The sequence below is a fragment of the Sus scrofa genome, chromosome 1, assembly GCF_054392235.1.
Source record: "Sus scrofa isolate SSC_HxYL_T2T_F1_AM1 chromosome 1, Sscrofa_HxYL_maternal_Yorkshire_Landrace_v2.0, whole genome shotgun sequence".
Lineage (NCBI taxonomy): Eukaryota > Metazoa > Chordata > Mammalia > Artiodactyla > Suidae > Sus > Sus scrofa.
Window position 1 is genome coordinate 272,564,851 of NC_139383.1, and position 23,331 is coordinate 272,588,181.

Consider the following 23,331-nt stretch of genomic DNA (forward strand, 5'->3'; position numbering starts at 1 on the left):
GTATTTATCATTCCTTGAAATTTCTTTATACTTTCGCTACATATATGCATTCCTAGCAATCATCTGGAATTATTTTGTCTTGCATGTTTTAGAAGTCTACATGAATGATGACATACAACTTGATCTTCTGCAACTTGCTCCCTATCCCCCGCCCTTAAGATTCATAAAGAATCTCTATTTCCACTGCTGTACTAGAAAATCTCTAGTGTGGATTTTCACTGTCCTATCCACAATTTGCTTATGCATTTTGTCCGCTAAGGAACATCGAGGCCCCTTTACTTCTTTGCTAGGAACACGGTTGCAATGAGCAAGATGGCCTCTACATCTACCCCAGAAGCCGAGTCTCTGGCTCACTGAGGTGTGCGCATCCTTTCAGAATGCTGTCAGATTGTCCTCCAGGGTGGTGGTACCCAATTTCCTCTCCCCCAGCAGTGTATGAGAGTCCTCTGGGCTCCACATTTTCATCAATACTCTCTGCGTGCCACCCCATCACTTTTTGCCAATCCCACAGATGTAAAGCGGCACCTTCCCACAGTTTTATTTTGCATTTTCTTGATTAAGAGTGAGACTGAGGAGTTCCCATCGTGGCGCGGTGGTTAACGATTCCAACTAGGAACCATGAAGTTGCGGGTTCGATCCCTGGCCTTGCTCAGTGGGTTAACGATCCGGCATTGCCATGAGCTGTGGTGTAGGTTGCAGATGCGGCTCAGATCCCACGTTGCTGCGGCTCTGGCATAGGCCAGCGGCTACAGCTCCGATTAGACCCCTAGCCTGGGAACCTCCATATGCCGCAGGAGCGGCCCAAGAAATAGCAAAAAGACAAAAAGACAAAAAGACAAAAAAAAAAAAAAAAGTGAGACAATCTCTTTTGATATGTTTATCAGACATGCATATGTCCCATTCTTCAAATTGCCTGTTCATGTTTTTTTGTCCTGATTTCTCTTGTTTCTTTTGAAAATTGATTTGTAGGAGATCTTTGCCTATCGTGTTTCAAGTGTCTTCTTTGGATAAACAGGAGTTATGCCCTTTAACTAAATGATACATTTAAGGTATTAAGTGATAAATTTAATCTTTTTCTTGATGGTTTGTGCTTTTGGGGTCTTTAAGAACCCTTTTCTTTTCTTTTTCTTTTTTTTTTTTTTTTGTCTTTTCTAGGGCCGTACCCATGGCATATGGAGGTTCCCAGGCTAGGGGTCTAATCGGAGCTGTGCACAGCCGTGGGGGATTCGAGCCGCATCTGTGACCTACACCACAGGTCACGGCAACGCCAGATCCTTAACCCACTGAGCAAGGGCAGAGATTGAACCTGCAACCTCATCATTCCTAGTCAGGTTCGTTAACCGCTGAGCCACAATGGGAACTCCGAAACTTTTCCTTCTTAAAAGGCTTTTGTGTTTAAGTCTTTAATCCACCTATAATTGATTTTGTTATAGGCATGTGAGGCAGGGGTTCCATCTCATTTTTTTTCCGACGTAGAGATCCAATTGCTCCATAAAAGTACAATTATAGAAAAGCCCAGCAGTTCCCATCATGGCTCAGTGGTTAACAAACCCAACTAGTATGCATAAGGATGCAGGTTCGATCCCCGGGCTCGCTCAGTGGGCTAAGGATCTGGTGTTGCCATGAGCTGTGGTGTAGGTCCCAGATGCAACTTGCATCCCGCATTTCTGTGGCTGTGGCATAGGCCAGAAGCTGTCGCTCTGATTCGTCTCCTAGCCTGGGAACCTCCATATGCCGTGGATGCAGCCCTGAAAAGACAAAAAAAAAAAAAAAAAAAAAAAAAAAAGCCCACCATTTCCCCAGTGACCTGCAGCACCATCTCTGCTGCATGTGAAGTTTTCATAGATGTGTGGGTCTATTGTTGCAGCTGCTAAATAGATCATTGGCCTATTTATCTATCCTTGGGCTACTATCCTATGGTCTAGTTGTATCTTCTTAGGACCTTAACATGGACCTTAACACCGCCACCTTGAATTGGAAGAGCTAGTGGCTTCCTGAGGGCAGATCCAGGTCTTATGCATCCCTGTCTCCCTCTCATCACTTACTACATGAATTACATCCATGTCACGTGTTGTTTACAAAGGCTTCACCACACTCTATCTCTTCGGTTCCTAAGACTCCCTCATGCAGAAAAAGAGATTGAGGCATACAGGTGAGATGATCTGCCAAGATCACACAGCCAGAAGGTGCTGCTTTAGGGGTTCTTAGAGGATTTCCATAGGATTGGAAAGCCAAGCTGTCCATCAATCCCATTTTGCCCAGGCTCTGGAGACCTCTACCTGGTCCTCCAGCTCATCTGGTGCAGGATTGTCACTTTTCCTTCCTTCTCTCAGCAAGTAGCTTCCAAGGGATGTGTGTGTGCGCTAGTTTTTGTCACCCAGATCCCATTTCTGGGGAATTCTTTCCAGTCCTGGAGATCAGTAGGGAGAGTGGGCACTCTGTGGTAAGTCTGGGACCTGGGTGGCCAGGAGGAAGACCGGTGGGGTTTCAGAGTCTACTTAGAGAGCGGTATCCTGGGCGTGCACGTGGGGCCCCAGCGCTGTCTTGAGAGAGGACGCCAGCTTCCCCCAGGAATTAGAGCCTCCCGCCCTCCCGCCTCTCGAGGCAGGAATGCGAAGGATCAGCTTTCAGCAGAGCTGCGGCTGCCGTTCCGGGGAGCTCCCGGTGCAGGCCCTTCCTGAGCTGTCGAATTAACTGGTTCTGTCTGTCCAACTGGGAGAGCAGCTCTTGCTAAAAATAGCGCCCTGCCCAGTGCGACCTGCGCCTGCCGGGAGCCGGGGCTGCGAGTCTCAGGAGCCCAGGGAGCCCGGCGCTTCCCCACCCCGGGCCTGGCCCAGGTCCCAAATTCGAGGCCGAGGCCGCGGGCACAGCGCTGTCCCCACAGGTGCCGCGGAGGGTGGAAGGCCTTCGGGCCGAGGAGCGGCCGAGGCCGTCCGGGATGGGAGCCGGCAGCGTGGCCTCCCGCGCGCTTGCCTGGGCCTCCCTGCCGCTGCTGGGGCCTCCCGCCCGCGCGTTCTGCGAGGACACGCTTTGCTGCCGAGGTAAGACCAGGCTGGCTGCGGGCGCGCCCCTCGCTCTTCCCAAGCACTTGCTGTCGCCGCTTTCTCCTTCCCTATCCCAGGTCCCCGGCGGGAGTGTGGGTGGATGGCGCTGGAGGGAAGGAGAACCCAGGTATCGAACCCAGGCAGGGCTGGAGAGAAGAGCCAGGCGCTCTCTGCAAAACCATCTTTGGTTTGACAAAAAGTCGCAGCCTCACCACCACGTTTGAGAAGCATTTGCTTCCTTTTGGCCCCAGTCTTCACATCTGGAAAATGGGACTATAAAATCGTCCAGCTTTAATTTTGGTTGTGACCACAAGAGAAGTTGGGGAACCTACTGAAACGGATCACAAGCATTCTGGAGAGGTTGGCCCAGAATGGGGGGTCGGAAAGTTTTTGATGGTGGAAGTGCTGGACGTGCCTTCCTTGTGACCCCTCCCCCACCATCTCCCGTCCTTGCAACCCCCCCACCCCCACCCCCACCCAGGTCCTCTCCCAGAGCTGGCAACCTAGCATCAGCCCTCGGCCCCCGCGGGCAGAGATCGAGGCGAGGCGCACAGTAAAATTTAAAGGGTCAGCGGACGGGCGAAGATCCTCACTGGGGAGGAGGGTGTTGAGTAGAAGAGGGGTGAGCAAGGCAGCGTCGCAGTCCACTCCTCAGTCCAGTACCCGCAGGCTAAAGCTGGGATTTTATCTTTGCGATCCTGGGGCCCCGGAAAAGAGCGAAATCCGACCACTCAGAGGGCCTCGGCAGGCTAGCTGAGCCCGGGGAAGCGGAGCGGGGGTGTGGCCCGGCCCAGATGGGGGGGCAGGGGGTGATGTGGGATGGGAGGGGTCTTGTGACCTGGCCTGGATCCGGGGCCAAAGTGGGGACGGGGGGCGTGTGCCGCGAGCTGAGGAGATCGGCCCTGCCCAGTCCGCCGGGGCTGGGAGGTAGTAGTGGGGTCCATTGGCCAAACAGGTGCGCTCCCGCCCCTCTCCTCCCCGCCTCCGCCCGGTCCAGGCCGGGCGGGCGGAGCTGCGCGTGGCGGGGCAGGCGATTGGCGGGGCCGGGAAGGCCGAGTGGCCAGGGAGCCCGGGAGCCCGAGCGCCGCGGCGCAGACAGAGGCACGGAGCCGGTCGGAGCGCGCTTCTGCCCGGTCCGCTGCTTGTTTGACCCGCTCCGCCTGGCTGGCGCTACGGAAACTTTCCTGCGCCCCGCGACCCCCCGCCACCTCGTGACTCTGGCCCTGTGCTGCTTGGGCTCCGGTGCCTTTGGGATGGCAGCGCCTGGCGGCCCGCCGGGTGGGTAGAGGTAAGAGCTAGAGTCCCCTAGTCGGTGTGAGGGGGCTCCGGGGGCTGGCAGGGGTCCCAACCTGGGGCCCAGATGCGAAGTACGGTGGTGCCTGGATGAGGAGTGGGCGGCGACTTTGCTTTCCTTACTCTCTTCCATCCTCAGCCCCCTCCGCCGCGAGGGTCTTTGCTTGGTGCGTTGACCCTTTAAACTTGCTGTGCGCCTGCCTAGACCGCTGGGTCCTTGGGACAGAACCGTGTTACCGGAGGGCGGCAGCAGCGGGTGGAGGTTGGCTGGGGGTGGGCGTGGGGGTTCCTCCAGCCTCCCAACCCCCACGCTTCTTAGTGGTCTCCCCAAACCTCAGACCTTTCTCAGCTCACCGTGGGGGTCGAGCTTTCTGTCCAGAGCCAGGTAGTCAAGTTTTGAGTGTTGTTTTGTTCTACCGGTAGCCACGCCTCAATTTTCAGGGGGCGGAGTTATTGAAGTGAGAGCTCTTTTCTGCTTCCTAGGCTGCCTTGAACCCTACCCTCCAGAAACACATCTTGAGCAAGCCCAGTGGGAATGGGAACCAAAGCCGTCTAGGTTCCAATGCGATCACTGTGGGGTTTTCTGGTTTCTAAATGGTCCATTCTTTCGAGCTGTCTGATATGAGTGGTATGGAAACTGCGCTCCTCCTCTCCTGCCCGCTTGTGCTATTTAGGTGGAAAATTAATTTTGATTTGAATTTAATTTTGATTTGAATTTAATTTTGATTGAGGGTGGATAGATAGGTAGTTTGTCACCTCTGAGAACCATCATTTTTAATGATTGTCATTGTTTCCCCTCAATGTCAAAGCCAAACACCTTTCTGTTTTCCTGACCGAAAGCAGACAGTCCACCCGAGAGTTAAAAACCATACTAAACACCGCCAGCTTTGGAGCCCAGAGAACCTGGGTTCAAACTCCAGCCCTGCTGTTCACTAGCTGTGTATCTTTGGGCAGGTATCCTAACCTCTCTGAGCTCAAAGTTCCCACCCCAGGCTAATGTGCTGAGACATTTGTGAGGTTAAGCATGGAAGGCATCTGGCTCAGAGAACAGCCTGCATCCTGGAGCTTGGGCTTTCTTGCTGCCTGAGGGACCCAGACCCTTTGTGCCTCAGTTTTCTCTCCTGAAAAATTGGTGTGGACCAGCCCCTGTTAACCAGCCCTTTTAAGAAAAGTGCACAGGTGCATGTGCCCTCCAAGGCATATGGTTTCAGTGGGTTCATAGGCCCTGGATTTCAGAGAGCCCCATCCATCCTCCTCCTCCTTGTCATGAATTATTCGGAAGATAGAAGGCCTTCTGTCTACCACCGATTTCTTCCCTTCTCTTTTGGATGCTGGGAGGTAAAGGTTGTAAATGTCAGGGAAGTGCAAGTGCACTAATTAACCAGCATGACAGGGAGAGAAGCTGACCTGCTGAACCTGACCAAAGTCACCTTCAAGCTCATCCAGCCACCCCATCCCCATTCTTCCTTCCCCGAAGCCACATCTCCACCTGGTGAACATCTTGTCTTTTTTGCTGGGATCCTCTGGTGGCAGCCCACTAGGCAGCTGGTTACATGATTGGGCAACTCTAGTCTGTTAAAAAATTCTTCCTGTTTAGAGTAGAAATCTGTGTGCCTGTTACTTCTACCCACTGGTTCTAGTACAACCCTTCAGGCATCTCTTACTGACTCAATTATTCACTGTGGTCCCCTGGTGCCTGGCATTCTGTTCCTTCCCAGAGGCGTTCAACACACTGAACTCAGTCTGGCAATGACCAGAGCACCATTTATTGAGGGTTTATTATATGCTGGGTCCTGTGCTGGGAGCTTTACACATACTATTTCCGTGCATCCTGAAGACAGCCCCATGTAGAGGATTCTTTCTTCTCATTTTCCCGATGAAGAAAGAGGTTTAGAGAGGCTAAGGGATGTACCCAAGGTCATACAACCCATAAGGAGCTGGGCTGCATCCCAAAGCTAGCATCTGCCTTTAGAGCCCATGCCTTTGATTGGTACTTTTTGTTTGTTTGTTTTTAATCTTTTTAGGGCTGCACCTGTGGGGCACATGGAGCTTCCAGGCTAGGGGTCCAATCAGAGGCATAGCTGCCAGCCTACACCACAGCTCACGACAATGCTGGATCTTTAACCCACTGAGCGAGGCCAGGGATCGAACCTGCATCCTCACGGATACTAGTCAGATTCATTTCTGTTCGATGGGAACTCCTTGATTGGTAATTCTGTCCAGTGCTGGCATGTGTGCCCATGAACGTGTGTGTGTGCGCATGCGTATGTGCGTGTGCATGTCTCGGTCTATGGGGTTTGCTGGCAGTGATTTTCTCACAGTCACACCTGTCAAAATACAGATCCTTCACCTCTACTCCAGACCTAGGAATCTGCATTTTTTAAAAAATTCCCCAGACCACTGTCATGCACAGCAGTCTGAGAACCACAGCCTGAAGGTATGCCGAAGGAGGGAATGTGACCTATGGGTTCCAAGAGATCTGAGTTCGAGTCTTGGCCTCACAGCCGGTCGTTTTGTCTTCCTGTGTCATGATGTTATACCCATGGGGGCCGGGGGTGCCTGCTGTCTGTGGCTGGGGTATGGAAGTCTCCTGGGTGGCTGTCCTGCCTTATAGGGCAGGTCCTAGGAGGACAGAAGTGCCCTGGTGAGACCTCTCCTGCCATAGTGGGTGTTCATGGCCGCCAGCCTGTGGCTCCCAGGAGGCCCTGCTCACCCCCCCCCCATGCCCCACCCCCATCCCTCTAGACATCTGCCCTCTGCTTTCTAGAAGGATTGGTGCACCTTCAATAAGCACTTTGTGCTCAGACTTCATAGCCCAGGTGGTGGGGACCCAGGCCAGGTAGGTAGGACTCCCCTCCACACACCCTCTTCCTCCTCCGTGGTCCCATGATGGCCTCTGATCTCCCAGACAGGTGGTGCCCAGTTCCAGCTTCTTGAGGGGGGAATAGGGGTGGGTCCACTGTGTGTGCATTGGTGTTTTTTTTTAAAAAATTATTATTATTATTATTATTTTCAGTTTTATTGAAGTATAGTTAATTTCAAGGGTGTGATAATTTCTGTTGTACAACAAAGTGACCCAGCCATACATATACACATGTCTATTCTCTCTCAGATTCTTTTCCCAGATAGATTATCACAGAAAACTGGGGAGAATTCTTTGTGCTATACAGCAGGCCCCTGTTGGCCATTCATTCTGTATAACTCACTGTGCATATGCCAGTTCCAAACCCTGAGTCCATGCCTCACATCCACCCCTACCTGTCCCCTTTGGTAACCATAAGTTTTTCAAAGTCTGTGAGTCTGTTTCTTTTCTACAAATAAGTTCATTTTTGGGGGATTCCACATACAGGTGATATCGTATGATGTTTGTCTTTCACTGTCTAACTTCATTTTAGTATGATAATTTTTAGTCCATCCATGTAGCTGCAAATGTCATTATTTCATTCTTTTTTATGACTGAGTAATAGTCCATTGTGTATGTATACCATATTTTCTTTGCATTGGTGTTTTAAATCCAGTAGAAATGCATCCTTCCATAGGAGGGCTGCTCGGCTGGTCCAAGGGCAGCTCTAGGGAAATGGCTGACCTGAGGCTGGCTGGGCAGGGCTGGTGCCAGGAGGGGTGGGGGGTAAAGGGACTGCCAGCATGGGCCTCGGCTGTGTCCCAACCCTGACCTCCTAGCTCTGCTGTACACAGAGGCCTTGTTTCACCTTTATCCTGTTTGATCTCCTGAAAGCACTGAATTAGTAGACACCCAGTTTATAGAAGAGGTTGCTGGAGTCCAGGTACCTGCAGTGACACGTCCAAAGCTCTAATGTCTGCGTGTGCGGGGGAGGTGGTAAAGTCATAACTTGAACCCAGGCTCCTTGACAATAAGCACAGGCCTTTTTAGCACTGCCTCCCATACTTCATTGTTTTCTGCCCCACCTGATTGTGGCTTTAGTGCCAGCCTGAGTTCTTACCTGAACACTGGAAGATCTGGGTTCTGACTGGGCCACCACTGGGCTGTGTGATCCTGGGCAGGGCTGGTCATCTCTTAAAACTTTACTTTGCTTTTTTTTTTTTTTTTTTTTTTTTTTTTGCTTGCTTGTTAGGGTTGTACCTGTGGAATATGGAAGTCCCCAGACTATGGGTCGAATCGGAGCTACAGCTGCCAGCCTACACCACAGCAACACAAGATCCGAGCCTCGTCTGTGACCTACATCACAGCTCATGGCAACATGGGATCCTTAACCCACTGAGCAAGGCCAGGGATTGAACCCACATCCTCGTGGATCCTAATCGGGCTCCTTACTGCTGAGCCATGATGGAACTTCCAAAACTTATTTTCTTAGATCTCTGAGATTCCTTCCAACCTTGACATTTACAGGTTACACTTTTTTTTTTTTTTGCATTTCCAAGGGCAAGGGGGGGGGGTTCGTGACAGGCTCAGGGCCTGTGTGGGTTGTTGGGTGGGGTTGGGGGACAGAGTGCTGCCTTGGGGCTTGTTATGAAGCCAGTCAGGAGGGCTTTTGTGGGTTCAGTGTCCAGGGGGCTCTAGGAGCTGAGAGTGGGGGCAGCAGGAGGATGCTCAGGGCGGGGTGAGGTTGCTAACTCTGAACACTGCAGGAGGGGGATGGTGGGAATGCCTGGGGCTGTGGGTGGGAGCTGAGGGGGAGTGTAGTGCTCCGAGACCAACCCAGCAGAACCCCTCTCTCAGCCCAGGCCAACCCTGGCCGAGAGACCAGACACATGTGTCATCATCTCTTACCTACTTCTTGAGCTACTTCAAGTCCCTCCACAGGGGTGTCCCCAGCCTTCCTTGAGTCTGGCCCCTCCTCTGTAGAGTCTGTGCTGGGGATCTTATTTATTTGTTATTTTTTTCTTTTTTTGGCACATGGACTTTCTGGGCCAGGGATCAGATCTCAGCTGCAGTCACAACCTGAGCCCCAGCTGCAGCAACGCAGGATCCTTAATGCACTGTGTCTGGCCAGGGATTGAACCTGCATCCCTGCCCTCCTAAGATGCCGCCAATCCAACTGCACCACAGCAGGAACTCCTGAGCCAAGGATCTTAGGGGATCCAGTTGCTATTCCCCATGCCCAGGGTGGGCCCTGAGCAGCCTGGCTTCCTAAAGCCAGCCCTTGTTAACTGCATCCTCTGCCATCTCCCTGCCTTCGGGCCCTCCATCATGCCTCTTCTTCCCTCCCTGGGGATGGGCTCCCTGTCACTCACTCATGGGATGAAACCCATGCTGCCTGGCCTGGCCTGGCCATCAGGGCCCTGTGCCTGCATGTTCTTCCCCTGCTCTTCAAGCTGTCTGTTCCCCAGCCTCTGCCTGTGACTCTGTCTGTGCCTCTCTCTGCTGCTTCTTCATTGCCCAAATTCTAACTGCCCCTCCGGGTCTGGCACAAATGTTACTTCCACTCAGTCTCATCACTAAGGGTGAGCTGTTCCGCTGTGCGGGCCTGGCTTGTAGCTCTTATCAGCTCCTCGCTTTACACTTTGTCATTGGCTCGTCTGTCTCCCGAGATGGGCTCTGAACTTCTCGAGGACAAGGCCCGGCTTTCTGTCTCACTTAGGTGCCCACGGAATGGGTGGGGCCTGGCAAGGGCCTTCCTTGGTCTGGTAAATACTTGTAAAGCCTTGTAGAGTCGGACTGGCTTGTAATTGGGCTTGGTTCTTCAGCTCTTGGCTCAGAGCCTTTTGCCTGCATACCGCTTCCCCACTCTGGGAAGCCCTCTCTGTGTGCTGGACCAGGCTACTTCCAGCCAAGGGATGGACAGAGGGATGCCTTTGGGTTTTGGGAAGACTTTTCTGCCTCCTTTTTCTTGTTCCTGCTATGCTATTTTATTTAAATTTTATGACTGCACCTGTGGCATATGGAAGTTCCCGGGCCAGGGATTGAATCTGAGCCATAGCTGCCACCTCTACGGCAGCCAAGGCAACACTGGATCCTTTTAATCCGCTGTGCTGGGCTGGGGATTGAACCTGCACCTCCTCAACAACCCAAGCTGCTGCACTGGGATTCTTCACACACTGTGAAGTGGCGGAAACTCCTTGATCTGCTTTTTAAGAACGTCTGTTCTGCAGTTCCCGTTGTGGTGTAGCGGAAATGAGCCCGACTAGTATCTATGACGATTTGGGTTCAATCCCTGGCCTAACTCCGTGGGTTAGGATACGGCATTGCCGCGAGCTCTGGGGCAGGTGGCAGATGTGGCTCAGATCCCCTGTTGCTGTGGCTGTGGTGTAGGCCACCAGCTGTAGCTCTGAATCGACCCCTAGCTTGGGAACTTCCATATGCTGTGGGTATAGCTCTAAAAAAAAAAAAAAGAAAGAAAGAAAGAAAGAAAGAAAGAAAGAAAGAAAAAGAAAGAAAGAAAGAAAGAAAGAAAGAAAGAAAGAAAGAAAGAAAGAAAGAAAGAAAGAAAGAAAAGAAAAAGAAAAGAAAAAAGAAAAGAAAGTTTGTTCTGGCTTTGTGGCATCCAAGACAGAGAGGCCTGGAACCAGGTCTGAAAAGGGCCCCATCAGCACCCCCGCCTGCAGGCTGAACTTTAGGTCTCAAAGGAACAGAGCTCAGATTTATTTATCTGATTCCTTAGAATTCATAAGAGAGTTTGTCAAGTACTCATGAAGGGTCTGCAAGGTAATAGGGATTGTGTCAGGGGCCCATGACTTTTGTAGGCTTGCACAGGTTTTTGCAGTCAGATGCTCTAGAAAACCATCCAGCTCTGTGTTCAGGAAGAGGCGCTCCATGACCATAGCTCCCCATTCGTAATGAGGCTTTTTTCCTTTGAAACTCGTGTTGGAGTCATTTGCCCGGCTCATATCATTTGATAAGAGTGAACTTAGGCAAGAGTTCCTGTTGTGGCTCAGCAGGTTAAGAACCTGACTTAGTATCCATGAGGATGTGGGTTCAATCCCTGGCCTCACTCAGTGAGTTAAGGATCTGGTGTTGCCACAAGGTGTGATGGAGGTTGCAGGCGCAGCTCCAATCTCATGTTGCTGTGGCTGTGGTGCAGGGTGGCAGCTGCAGCTCTGATTCAACCCCAAGCCTGGGAACTTCCATGTGCCATGGGTACAGCCCTAAAAAGAAGAAAAAAAAACGAAAAAGAGTGAACTTAGGTGGTGGCAGGTGGGGAAGGGGGGACCAAGGAGAACAGGCTTTCGTCAACACCCACCCAGCTGGACCAGGTGACCAGAGAAGAGCTCTTGGTCCCAAAGTAGGAAGCTCCCATCTTCCTGTAGGTCACAGTGGCTATTAAAGACCCACACGAGGGATGCCGAGGGTGCTGGAGGGAGAGAAGTGAGATTGATAGTGAACTGGCTATCAATCAGTTAGCAGGTGCTGCCCAAGCCCCTTGCCCTTGAAGTCCTGTCACCTCCCAGGATGCCTTTGTTACTGGATGTCCTGCTCCCTTTGGTTTTCTCAGTTTATCTGCCTCTACCCCTGCCTCTGTCCCCAGACTGAGCATCCTAGCCCTGGTGCCTCGTGGTTGACCCCTCTGGGTGACCCTAGAGCAGGCCCCGCCTCCTCAGAGGGGGAGGGGAGGGAGGGGGAGGTGGTGGTAGGGTAAATGAATAAGTAAGTGAATGAATGCCCCTTCTCAGCATCTTTGGTGACCCTGTCTGGCTGCCACCAGCTGGAGAATATGTGACAACTGAGTCCACCAGGAAATGGCTGTTTGACAGGGGCAGCGAGGGCCCAGCCAGACGTAATGGAAGCTGGCGCTGGCTGGAGCCGGGATCGCGGAGCCTTTCCCATCCATCAAAGCTGGCGCTGCTTCCGGGAGGAGAGAATTCCCAAAAGGCTCTGCCGGCCCCCCTGATAGGGATCTGCAGGGTGTGTGAGGGATTTGTTTTTTCGGCCAGGATGTGGGGAGCTAAAAATAGGCCTCCTTATCCCTTGGGTTCGTGTCAGACTTGAGGCTGTGCAGGGCCCTTTGGCTCCATTATCTCACTTGAGTGGCTTGGCAGTTGCTGACGTAGGTGGAGGCCGCGCTGCTCGCTTTATAAAAGAGCACGTGGAGGTGTGTGCCCTGCTTCTGCTTGAGCCTGTACCGGGTATTTGGTGGTCCAACCTGGGTCTGTTCCTTCCCCCCCCCCCCCATGCCTGCATCCTGCATTCTTTATTCTTGTGAGGAGCCAAATTCAAGTCTAAAGTCAACAGGCTTTGGGAGGGAAAGGGGGTTGGTTGAAACAATTGGGGTAGATTCCTAGGCAAAGCAGCAAGGGCTGCAAGAAGACTCAGGATGGATCAAGGCTCAAGGGTGGAGAAAAAGCAAGGGCAGGGCCGTGACGGGAGAGGGGGTGTGATGGGAGAGGAGCAGAAAAGTACCACTAGGACCCCAAACTGAATTCCTTGAATGCCAAAATAAGAAACATGATGCTCTGGGCAGTGGGGAGTCATTGAGGGTTCCAGAGCACAGCAGCTACCTGCTTCATCAAAAGCGCAGTGCAATGATGGCCTCCCCTGGCTTTGCTACAAGTGTCCTATCATGCTATTTGGTAGAGCTCATTTTTATTCAAATCCTCAGAAGACCTTTTATCCCTCCCCCACCTCTCCTTCTGGAACCTGGCATCAAAGAGGAGGGAGAACCCTTTTCTGCTGCTTCTGGGTTCTGAAAGGAGCCAGTTCTGGGGCAAAGTCTGTATCTTGGCTTCTTGGCTTTTTTACAAATGTTTTTTGCCCACACCTGAGGCAGGTAGAATTTCCCTGGCCAGGGACTGAACTTGCACCACAGCAGCAACTTGAGCCACAGGAGTGACAACACCAGATCCTTAACCCACTGAGCTACCAGGGAACTCCCTTGGCTTTTAATCTAGGTTCTCCTGGTTGTCTGTCTGTTCTTACCACCAGAGTCAGAGAATCAATCGAGTGGGAGGAGGCTGTGGTTGACGGGGGCAGGGGGAGTGTATACTCTTCTCTCTCCTTGACCCTGGCAAGCTCCAGACTACCAGGCTCTCCTTTGGCACTTTTTAGTGCTCATTGTCCTCTAATCCATACCTTTGATTGCTCTTTGCTCCTTCCCCAGCTAGGGCAGAGACCCTGGTGGGCAGGATGGGAGCTAAACCAGATCTGAGAGACAGACCATTGAAAATCTATCACTGGGGAGTTCCCATGGTGGCACTGCGCAAATGAATCCAACTAGGAACCATGAGGTTGCGGGTTTGATCCCTCGCCTCACTCAGTGGGTTAAGGATTCGGCGTTGCTGTGATCTGTGGTGTAGGTCGCAGATGTGGCTCAGATCCCGCATGTCTGTGGCTCTGATGTAGGCTGGCGGCTACAGCTCCGATTAGACCCCTAGCCTGGGAACCTCCGTACGCCATGGGTGCGACCCTAAAAAGACAAAAGACAAAAAAAAAAAAAAAATCTGTCACTGGAGTGGAACAGATGGAAGCCTGGGTTTGCTTAAAACCTTGTGAGAAGTTCATGAGCTAGAACTCAAACCTAGATCTCCAGCCCCATCCTGGTCTTTGGCTACAACACCATCCTGCTTCTCAGAGCCACTTTGCTTCTCAGCTCCAAGTGCAGGGATCCCCAGCACTGCAGGAGTCCTGGTTTTGCAGCCTTGACTCCTCTGGGGGCTGGGAGCCAGCAGTGCCAAGCCTGCGGGTTCCCGGAGAGGGCTCTTGGCGTCGGCGGCGTCAGCTGAGTCACAGCAATGAGATCACTACTCACCCCGGGATGGGGGAGGATGCCGAGGTTTGGGAACTTTCACTCTGAGCCACTTGTCAATTGTGTGTATGTGTGTATAGGAAAAACAAACCTGTGGGTTGGGACTTTGGACTTGGCCTGTGAGCTGCAGACCTGGAAGCTGATGGGCCGTGACAAATCCCAGGTTGTGCCATCTCTCAGATTCCAAGAGAGTGGCTCTGTGTTGAGAAGGAGCTTGAACCCGGTGTTAATGTTTGTTCTGCTGTGTCCTGGCTCTGTGCAAGGAACAGGACCTCCCTGAGCTGTAATAATAATTCCTAGAGGCTCACGCTTTGAGTACTTCCTGTGAGCCATGATTTAGGCTGAAGGCTTTTGGAGTATCAGTCCCTTTGATTCTCACCACATACTTGTGAGGTTCTCTTATCATCCCCATTTTGCAGATGAGGAAACTGAAGTCCAGAGAAGTGTCACCCAGCTGAGAAGGGGCAGAGCTAGAGGTTGAATGAAACTCTTCCTCACACCCCAGCACAAGGTGTCAGTCACTGTGCATCTTTGCACTCCAGCTGCTGGGCTAACACCTGGGGGTTGTGAAAGTATAAATACAGAGAAATTAGGTGTGACTAAGCAGTAAAGAGAAGGAAGGAGGTGAATGTAGAGTCTTAGATTGACATCATCCCCCATATTCCCCCTCCAGCACTGGCCTTGAACATTCAGAGGTGGGGGAGATAGGAGAGCAGGTACAGCTGTATCCAGGCTCCAGGTGGGAAGGGCACATTAGAAGTCATGGTCTCACAGCAAGCCAGTGCTGGGCCTGTCTCTTTTCAATCCCTGTGGCTGTTGGCTTTTTTGATGTTGATATCAATTCCTTTCCCATCCTTCCTCAGATGGCACCTTTAAGGCAGGATGGTTGCTGGGGGCATTTCCATTGAGTGGAGTGGCCAATGCTGTGTTGATTCAGATTTGGCACAGGGGTCTATTGTTGGCTGCTGAATCCTGGACTTGGGGTGGGAGGTGGGGGAAGAGCCAAGCAGTCCCCCCCCCCCCCCCGAGGGGCCTGGTATTGTGGAGAGGCTAAGGGTAGAGGTAGTTTGGGGTCCATCAGACAGACCTGGATTGGAGTCCTGGCTAGTCCACCTTCCAGCTGTGTGGCCTTAGACAAAGTTACCTTACTTCTCTGATCCTCAACATTCTCATCTGTAAATTTGGAATAATTTGAATCCCTATGTCCTAGGGTTATGGTTAGGCTAAAATTAGACATGGAGCTAGAGAACACGGTGCAATGTCTGCATGCTGTAAACACTCAATAAATGCTAGTTTTTTCTTGTTACCTATCACTCTTGCAATATTATTCCTGAGGGCCTTCTCAGTCAACTTTGCATTGGTCTTGGTCTTGGGATGTTTGGCCAAAGCCCCTTTCCAGAACTTATTGCCTCTGGTGAAGGTAGTTCTTTATATCAAAGACACTGTATGAATTATTTATTTTTTCTTGTAAGGATACATAGTGATTCAAATCAGCCAAACAAAAAGGTTTTCAAATATGGATTTGTGAGTGAGCTACAGTGATGAATAGAGCAAGGCAATAATAGAGGAAAAGATTTCTTTAAGGTTCTGGAAGTTTATCTTTTGCAAGGTACTTACATTCCACTAGAGCGTGTTTCTGCTGCTTAATTCACTGAGGTGAGTGTTTGTTGAAGCAGTCCTGCTGGGTGAAGGTGGGGTGTGAAGTTCGGCTCCCCAATTCCTCCTGAGAACCTCTGGGGTCCGCTTCTAGGGAGAGAGCATGCCCAGTCTTTGGAGAGGCCGTAGGTTGGTGTGGAGAGGGCCAGAGATATCCTGGGGGGCTCCCTGGAGGAAGTGGGGCTGGAGGCGGCTGCCTGGGTTTCTACAAACAAGATTGCAAATTCCCTTCTCTCAATCTTGCCTGGTTCTCTGTGAGAAGGCCCCAGGCCTGGCAGTCAGGACCCTTGGAGAGCAGGGGAGATGTCCAGTCCTGCCTCAGTTTCCCCATTTAGACCTGTACAGCCCCAGGGCCCCTTTGGAGACGGGGCAGAGGGGTCTGGATGAAGATCTGGGTCTGAAATCAGAGCTGAGTCTGTGGCTTCCATTGTGCGCCCTCGGGCAAGTCATTTCGCTGCCTGTGCCTCTGTTGCCTCTCCTGCCACATGAAGATAATAGTGACTCTCCTATCACTGAGTTGTCTTGAGGCGCAAGTGAGGTAATGCGGGGTGAGTGCCTGTCATTAAAAGCTGCTGTCTGCCTGCTGTAGTTTTCAGCCTGGGACACACCTCTCCGCCCTCGCCTCTCCCCTCCACCGAGTTCCTGTTGTTGACTTCCTCCTCAGCATCTAGCGCAGGGATTTTAAGTATTTATATCCTTGCTGGAATTTCTCTTTGCATTGTCTAGTTGATGACCTAACTGAATGAAGGCAAACAATTTCACTTCCTTCCCTGTGGAAGCGCAGGAAGCGGCCGGGTGCCTCCTTTTCTATGATCCAGATGATCTTTGAAATATTTGATGATGACGCGCCTCCCCCCTAGAGGAGCTTCATGGGCCCCTTAAGTCCAGTTGCAGCCACGTGCTTGGAAGCAGAGATCTTGCTGAGGACGTTGATGGGTTTGGCTGCTGTTTCTTTGCGGGCCGACGTGCCGTTTTGGTACCTTCTTGCCCGTGCCCAGAGGGATGACGGAAAAGACATATTCGAAGTATTCAGAATGAATGACCTCTAGATATTTGGGGAGGACTGGCCGATGGAGACTAAATCAAAACCAAGAGAGAGAGAAGGCGTCACATGGCAAGGAAGGGGGGGGGTCTTCACATCTTGATGCTGCTGGTGGTGGCATGGGGTTTGGCCCCGCCCCTCGTGGGGCCTGTCTGGGGCAGGGATGTGCAGTGGTTAAGGGCATGGGTTCTGAGATTGATCTGCTGGGGGCTTCCAATCCCCGCCCCGCCACTCAGTAGCTGCGTGGATTGGCACAGCCACATAACTTGTCCTTGGCTGTAAAATGAGGGGCACACTGGAACCTGATTCTTGGAGTTGTGAGAATTGTTCTACATGCAGTGCAGGCACGTGGCAAGTACTCAGACAAGTAAGCCATTATTTTTACTCAAGGACCTTAAAAAAAACAAAAACAAAAAACAAAAAACCTGGAGTTCCCTGGTGGCCTAGCAAGTTAAATATCCGGCGTTGTCACTGCTGTGGCTCAGGTCACTGCTATGGCGATCCCTGGCCCAGGAACTTCCCCACGCGGTAGGCGTGACCAAAACCAGAAAACCCTTACTCTGTTCTTTACCCCAAGACCCTCCCTATTTGTTGTACCTCTTTTTTTATTATTACTTAGGGCCACACCTGTGACATATGGAGGTTCCCAGGCTAGGGGTCGAATTGGAGCTGCAGCTGCTGGCCTACACCACAGCCATAGCCACACAAGATCCAAGATGCATCTGCGATCTACACTGAAGCTCACAGCAAAGCCAGATTCTTAACCCACTGAATGGGGCCAGGGATTGAACCCACGTCCTTATGAATACTAATTGGGTTCGTTGCTTCTGAGCCACAATGGGAACTCCTGTCTTAGCTCTTTCGATCCAGAGAACAACCAGGACCAGCGTGCCCAGGGCTCCCCCACCTCCTGGCTACTGCTTGGGCAGAGCCCTCTTTGACACAGAAGACAGTGTCCCTGTCTTCTGTCTTTGCACTTCCTTGTTCCCTCAGAACTTATCTCGAGTGCTGTGCCCTCCATGAGGTTCTTCTGTAGCCCCTCCACCAGTCCCCCTCAAACGCCTTGTTACATCCTCGTTATGCCTTTTGTTTGCAACTACTGTCGGCCAGGTCTATTCTGTGGAGTGGCAGTCTGAAAGAAACTGTAGAAAAGGAGTTTTGGAAAAGGCTACAGACTCTATGCCTCTACATCCAGTACCAAGCCACACTAGCAATTTTAAAGGCTCTGAGAAGTTCTGCAACACAGAAACCTTGGCTTCCCCCCAACTCTTGAAACATCTGATCTCAAGACACTTTCTTCTTGGAATACCTATGGACGAGGCTCTGTGACCATCTCGGGGGGAATGTGGTGTTGTAGATATTTATATACTGGTTTGAGGCCTTCTGCCCCTTTTGCAAGCAAGGAAACCAAATAACAGGCCCCACTCCAAGTGAGCCGTCCATGACATCCTGGATCAATGGGCAGGTCCTTTAGGTGGGTGTTCAGGGCCACGTGGCAAGGACGGGCTGGTGGTGACCTCCTCCCAAAGGGCTTTTGATCTTATTGAGGCATGAGATGGACACATGAAACAGAGAGACACTAATTGCCAACTCATGCCTCCCAGAGCCTGCATGTAACAGCAGCCCTGCCCAGGGTAGGACAGGAGGGTCCAATGTCCTCTGGGAACCTAGCACTGTCCCCAGAGCCTGGGACCCAGGAACTCAGCCCCATCTGCCTCCCATCCCAATCCCCATGGATTCCTGTGACCCCCTCTGGTCTAGTCCTGCAGGGGCACAGCCAAGGCGGGGGAGGGAAGGCCGCCCGGAAGAGAAGAGCCTTGTGTTTATCCGTGCACCACCTCCCCTTCCTTTTGCGGGGGGCAAATGCTTTCTTTTCCATTCTTTTATTACTGGAAATTCTCAGGGGAGCAATTACCTGACAGTGGGAATTATCTGCTGTCTTTATTCTAGTGCCTGTCTGCCGGAATTCCTGCTTGGAGTAATTGGTAATTCAGAGCTGCTGAATATTGTTTTAAAAGAGGGTGCCAGTGCGGAGGCAGGGGGATGCCCACAAAGGCATTTGCAAAGGTGTAGGCGGCCAGCGGGCGGGCACTGCTGGTGATGGTTATGGTGGGGGTGGGGCAAAGAAGATAGATAATGTGGTCCTTGCCTTCGAATTTGTCCCCTCTTGTGTGGAAAGTGCGTGGGTTGCCTGGGAGCTCGCCTGACTGTGGAACTGGGGCAGGTTTACTGTAGGAAAATGAAGAGCTGAAAGACAAGTATCAAGTCTGATGGGTTTGGTCACCCCTCAACATAGGCAGTTTAGTACAGCCTGACCCTGACCTTGGCGGGTGTCCTCTGGCCTCCTGGAGAGAGCCAGGGCCATGGAAACTCCTCAGAGAGTCTTTATTTATTTATTTTTGTTATTATTATTTTTTTCAACATTTTATTTTTTAATTTATCTTTTTTTTTTGTCTTTGGAGGGCCGCACCCACAGCATGTGGAAGTTCCCAGGCCAGGGGTCGAATCGGGGCTACAGCTGCTGGCCTACACCACAGCCACAGCAATGCCAGATCCAAGCCTCATCTGTGACCTACACCACAGCTCATGGCAATGCCGGATCCTTAACCCACTGAGCGAGGCCAGGGATCTAACCTGTGTCCTCATGGATGCTAGTCAGATTCATTTCCTCTGAGCCACAAAGGGAACTCCCTCAGAGAGTCTTTAGAAAGAGCAGCTGCTGTGAATTGTCTTGACCTTTCCTCTGAGCAGCCCAAGGTATTGTTTCTGGACCCTGCCCCCTGGGGGGGGCACCACTCTCCCCTGGTAGGGGAGGGCAGAGTGCCTGGCTTAGTGGGGATGCTGAGAGCAGCATGAAAAGAGGATGTCAGTGGGACTGGAGTGGGGGGTGGTTTTCTACTCAGTGGATAAAAAGGCAGTGGAGGGAGTTCCCATTGTGGTTCAGCAGGTTAAGAACCCCACTGATACCCATGAGGATGCAAGTTTGATCCCTGGCCTTGCTCAGTGGGTTAAAGATCTGGCGTTGCCGTGAGCTGTGGTGTAGGTCGCAGATGCAGCTAGGATCTGGAGTTGCTATGGCTCTGGCATAGGCCGTAGGCTACAGAAAAGGCCCAAGTTCAAATGAGTGAGTGCTATAGATGTGGGAGGAAAAGCCTGGACTGGAAGATTCCTCGGGTTTGTATGGGAGGGCAGCAGGGTACAGGGACTTCAGTGGACTCCACACCCCGCTCCCCTGCCTCACCCAAGGGGAAGGAACCTCCAGACCCCTGGAGCACAGGTTTGGGTCCAGCCCCAGAGGCAGCCTGACCTTTGTCATAACCACCACCCTCCCCTGTGAGGTCTGGACACTGCAACTCCATTCTGTAGCCTTTGGCTTGGGGGGGACATCAGGTGGCATTTATCTCCCCATTTCACAGATGAGGAAGTTGAGGACCAGGGTGATCTATGCTCCCATCGCCCTCCCAGTCTCCTGACTCTGGGTCCAGGACCCTCGGGGCCGGGGGGTGTGGGTGTCTAGTGAGGGGTTAGGAGCTCAGCTGCAGCCCCGCAGAGGAGGGGATGGGCCCTGGGGGGAAGGGCAGGGGAGAGAAGTAGTTTCTCTGGTTCCTTCGTGGTCTTAGCTGGAGTTGGTGCTGTGGCTGGTGACCTGAGTCTGTCTAGACTGGGAAGCTCCAGAGGGACAGGGACCCTTTGTCACCCTGGGACCACCCCTCAGTGCCCAGCTCAGTGCTTACATGGGGGACAGCCAGGGCCTTTCAGGTACAGAAGGCCAAAGACCCCCTCTACCTGGCCAGAGTTAAAAGGCCTTTATGGGCTCGGGTATCTGCAGAACCCAGGGAGCCCCAAGGGGCCGCAACTGAGTGAATGAGTGAGGATGTGATATCTGTTGCTCTCCTCCCAATCCCCTTGGTTCTAAACTCTATTTCCCCACCCCCTACTGCAATGAGAGTAGGGCAAGTGGGTCCTCAGGGAAAATTGAGGCATTGTCCCCAGAAGAACCAGGAGCAAGCAGAGGCAAAAGCTGCAAAAAATAAAACAAAACAAAAAAACCCGAAACACAATGCATATGTCATGAATGGTTGGTACATTCAGTGGATTTTCGTAGACACATTTTTTTTCCTCCAAAGAAAGAATTTGCGCCTGAGGCCCATCATCTCCTGTAACCAAAGGAAGCAGACCCTGGGCGCTGAGAAGGATCCGAAGCTGCAACTATGCTCAGCAGAAAAGACTGGCCTAATCCATTAGTGAGAGGGGCCCACACCTCACGGGGGCGGGGGATGCTCTGAGGGCCTGTGTGCCATCCCTTGTTGGGTCTAAGGATTGGTGCTGGAGAAGTACTTATTTTTTCCTTTTGGCCACACCCATGGCCAAAAGATCCTGGAAGATCCTGGACCAGGGATCGAACCCGCACCACAACAGGACTGGAGCTGCTGTAGTGAAAACACTGGATCCTTAACCCACTGAGCCACTAAGGAATTCCCTAGAAGTGCTTTTAAGAACAATTGGGTTGAACCTAAATAATGTTGAAGACTCCCCCAAACTTTAAAGGGCCAAACACCTGTGCTTGGATGCCCTTTCTGGCCAGATCTCTTATCGGTGGAACCAACGGATACGTTATAATGGGATGGGATGTGATGAAGGGTGATTGTCGGAGGGTGTAGCTCCTAGCACTTCAAGCTTCCAGAGAGGCCTTTTGGCTGCACTCCCGGCGTATGGAGGTTGCAGCTACAGCTGCCTGCCTACACCATAGCCACAGCAACACAGGATCCAAGCCACATCTGTGACCTATGCCACAGCTCATGGCAACGCCAGATCCCTAACCCACTGAGAGAGGGCAGGGATTGAACCTGTGTCCTCATGGATGCTAGTCAGATTGGTTAATTGCTGAGCCACAATGGGAACTCTTTTTTTTTTTTTTTTTTTTCTTTAATGGCTGAACTCAGCATATGGAAGTTCCTGGGCCAGGGATGGAATTTGAGTTGCAGCTGCAGCAATGCCGGATCCTTTCAACCCACTGTGCTGGGATGAGGATCAAACCTCCTCCTCTGTGGTGACCCAGGCCGCTGCAGTCAGATTCTTAACCCACTGTGCCACAGCAGGAACTCCCAGGGAGGCCTTCTTGACCTTGGACTGTGAGCTGCACAGCCCCTGCCTGGAGGGCCACGTGCTTATTGAGTGCCTACTGCATGCCAGGCAGTGTTGTAATTTGAGTGCCTACTGTTTACCACTGTTTACCAGATTGAGAACTGGTATGATCTCAGGAACTCCTGTGAACCACCTCTGGTGCCTGAAATTCCACCATTAGTGGTTGATTTCTTTGGGTTAAACATTGCCCTTTCTAGCTTAGATGTTAGGTGCTAATGGGATACTGAATGGGGATCTCATTCCTGTTTGGGTTGGAAACAATTATTTGGAAATGTGGAAATAGAGGAGTTAAACAGGGGGCCAGGATGTGACATCTGGCTGGTGGTGGGACTCAAGATTTGCGCCTGTACGTCACTGTGCCTACCCCACCCTGGGCACTAAACTTAGCAACAGTCAAAAATTGTAGTCATCAAATCGTTTTTAGAGGTCATTGTTTTCCAAGATTGGATCCTAAAGGCAGAACAAGAACTAAAGGTTCTTCCCGCCTCCGTCCCCCTGCTGCAGGCTTCTAGATCCTTCCGCTCAGATAGGCGGCTCCAATTGTGGCCGCCAGGGTCAGCAGCTAGAGGAAGTCGCCGGAGCTGCCCTCCCACTCTTCCCAGCTGGAAGAACAGTCGCCTACATGGTCACCTTCTGGACCCTAGGGACCCCTTCCCCAGTGAAAATATCTGCCACCAACCTACCAGCATCGCTGACCCACCCTGTATAGTGGTTTGCAGTTTGTGCAGGCTCTGGAGTCTAAGTTCCGGACCAGCTGGGTGACTGGGCCACTGTTGGCTGACTTACCCATCTGTGAAACGGGACAACATCACTAACCCTGGACATTTATAGAGGCGTCAGTGAGGTAGAAGACTTATATCATGTCCTAGTTCCAGGCCTGGCATGAAAAAGAAACTCGATACATGGGATCTTTGATGTGTATAAAGTCATTATTGCTCAGGGCCTCAGGGTGGGTACCAGCCTCCAGCTGCCATCTCAGACACGGCACCTTCCCGGCCCCTTGCTTGTTGATGTCTTCTGACCCTCCAAGGGTCCTACCCAGGCATGGGCCTCTTCTCACCTACCAGCTCTCATTCATACCCAGGAGCCCCATTCATACCCAGGGTGTCAGTCACCCTTGAACCTGGACTCCTTGCAATCCCCGTAGTAAGTCTCTTATTCGAATCCTCTCTGCTGAGTTCCAGATGGAGAAGTGATTTTCACCAGGAGCTCCGAAGGCACATGGACCGGTCCAACATGGAAGTCTTTTTTTCCCCACTAAAACCACTTCCTCCCACTCTAACCACCCCTTCCTCTCTGCCCCCGACTTCCCTCTTTCAGGGAAGGCTGCACTGGCCAGTCCCCTGGGCCTGGGAGTCCTGCCTGCTGCTTCCCCACCTGCCTCCTTGGTGACTAAGAGTTCCCTTGGCCACCAGCTCCTGCCTCCATCCCTGCCCCCACTCTCCACTAGGGGACATCCCAGCCTCCTGTCCCCTGCTTCCCAACACCCCTG

The 23,331-nt window shown here is 52.0% G+C and overlaps 1 protein-coding gene and 1 long non-coding RNA gene across 20 annotated transcripts in view; both read left to right on the forward strand.

The window, feature by feature from the left end:
• Positions 1-23,331, forward strand: part of DAB2IP (DAB2 interacting protein) — a 199,580-nt gene that overhangs the window by 19,532 nt on the left and 156,717 nt on the right. For 8 of the 19 annotated variants that reach the window (XM_084994623.1, XM_084994674.1, XM_084994724.1 and 5 more), the window contains exon 1: positions 4,136-4,332. The exons of 8 other annotated variants lie outside the window; for them this stretch is intronic. Coding sequence is in view for 3 of the 11 variants with exons in the window: in XM_084994495.1 (XP_084850621.1) it covers positions 2,939-3,041 (103 nt within the window). In the remaining 8 variants the exon portion in view is untranslated. Of the gene's footprint in view, positions 1-2,606; positions 3,042-4,135; positions 4,333-23,331 lie in introns of those variants that run through there. 3 more of the 19 variants (XM_084994495.1, XM_084994536.1, XM_084994549.1) reach the window with 1 other exon arrangement.
• Positions 15,746-20,824, forward strand: LOC146407190 (uncharacterized). Its single transcript, XR_014826526.1, has 2 exons — positions 15,746-19,261; positions 19,727-20,824. It is a non-coding gene; the product is annotated as an uncharacterized LOC146407190 (long non-coding RNA).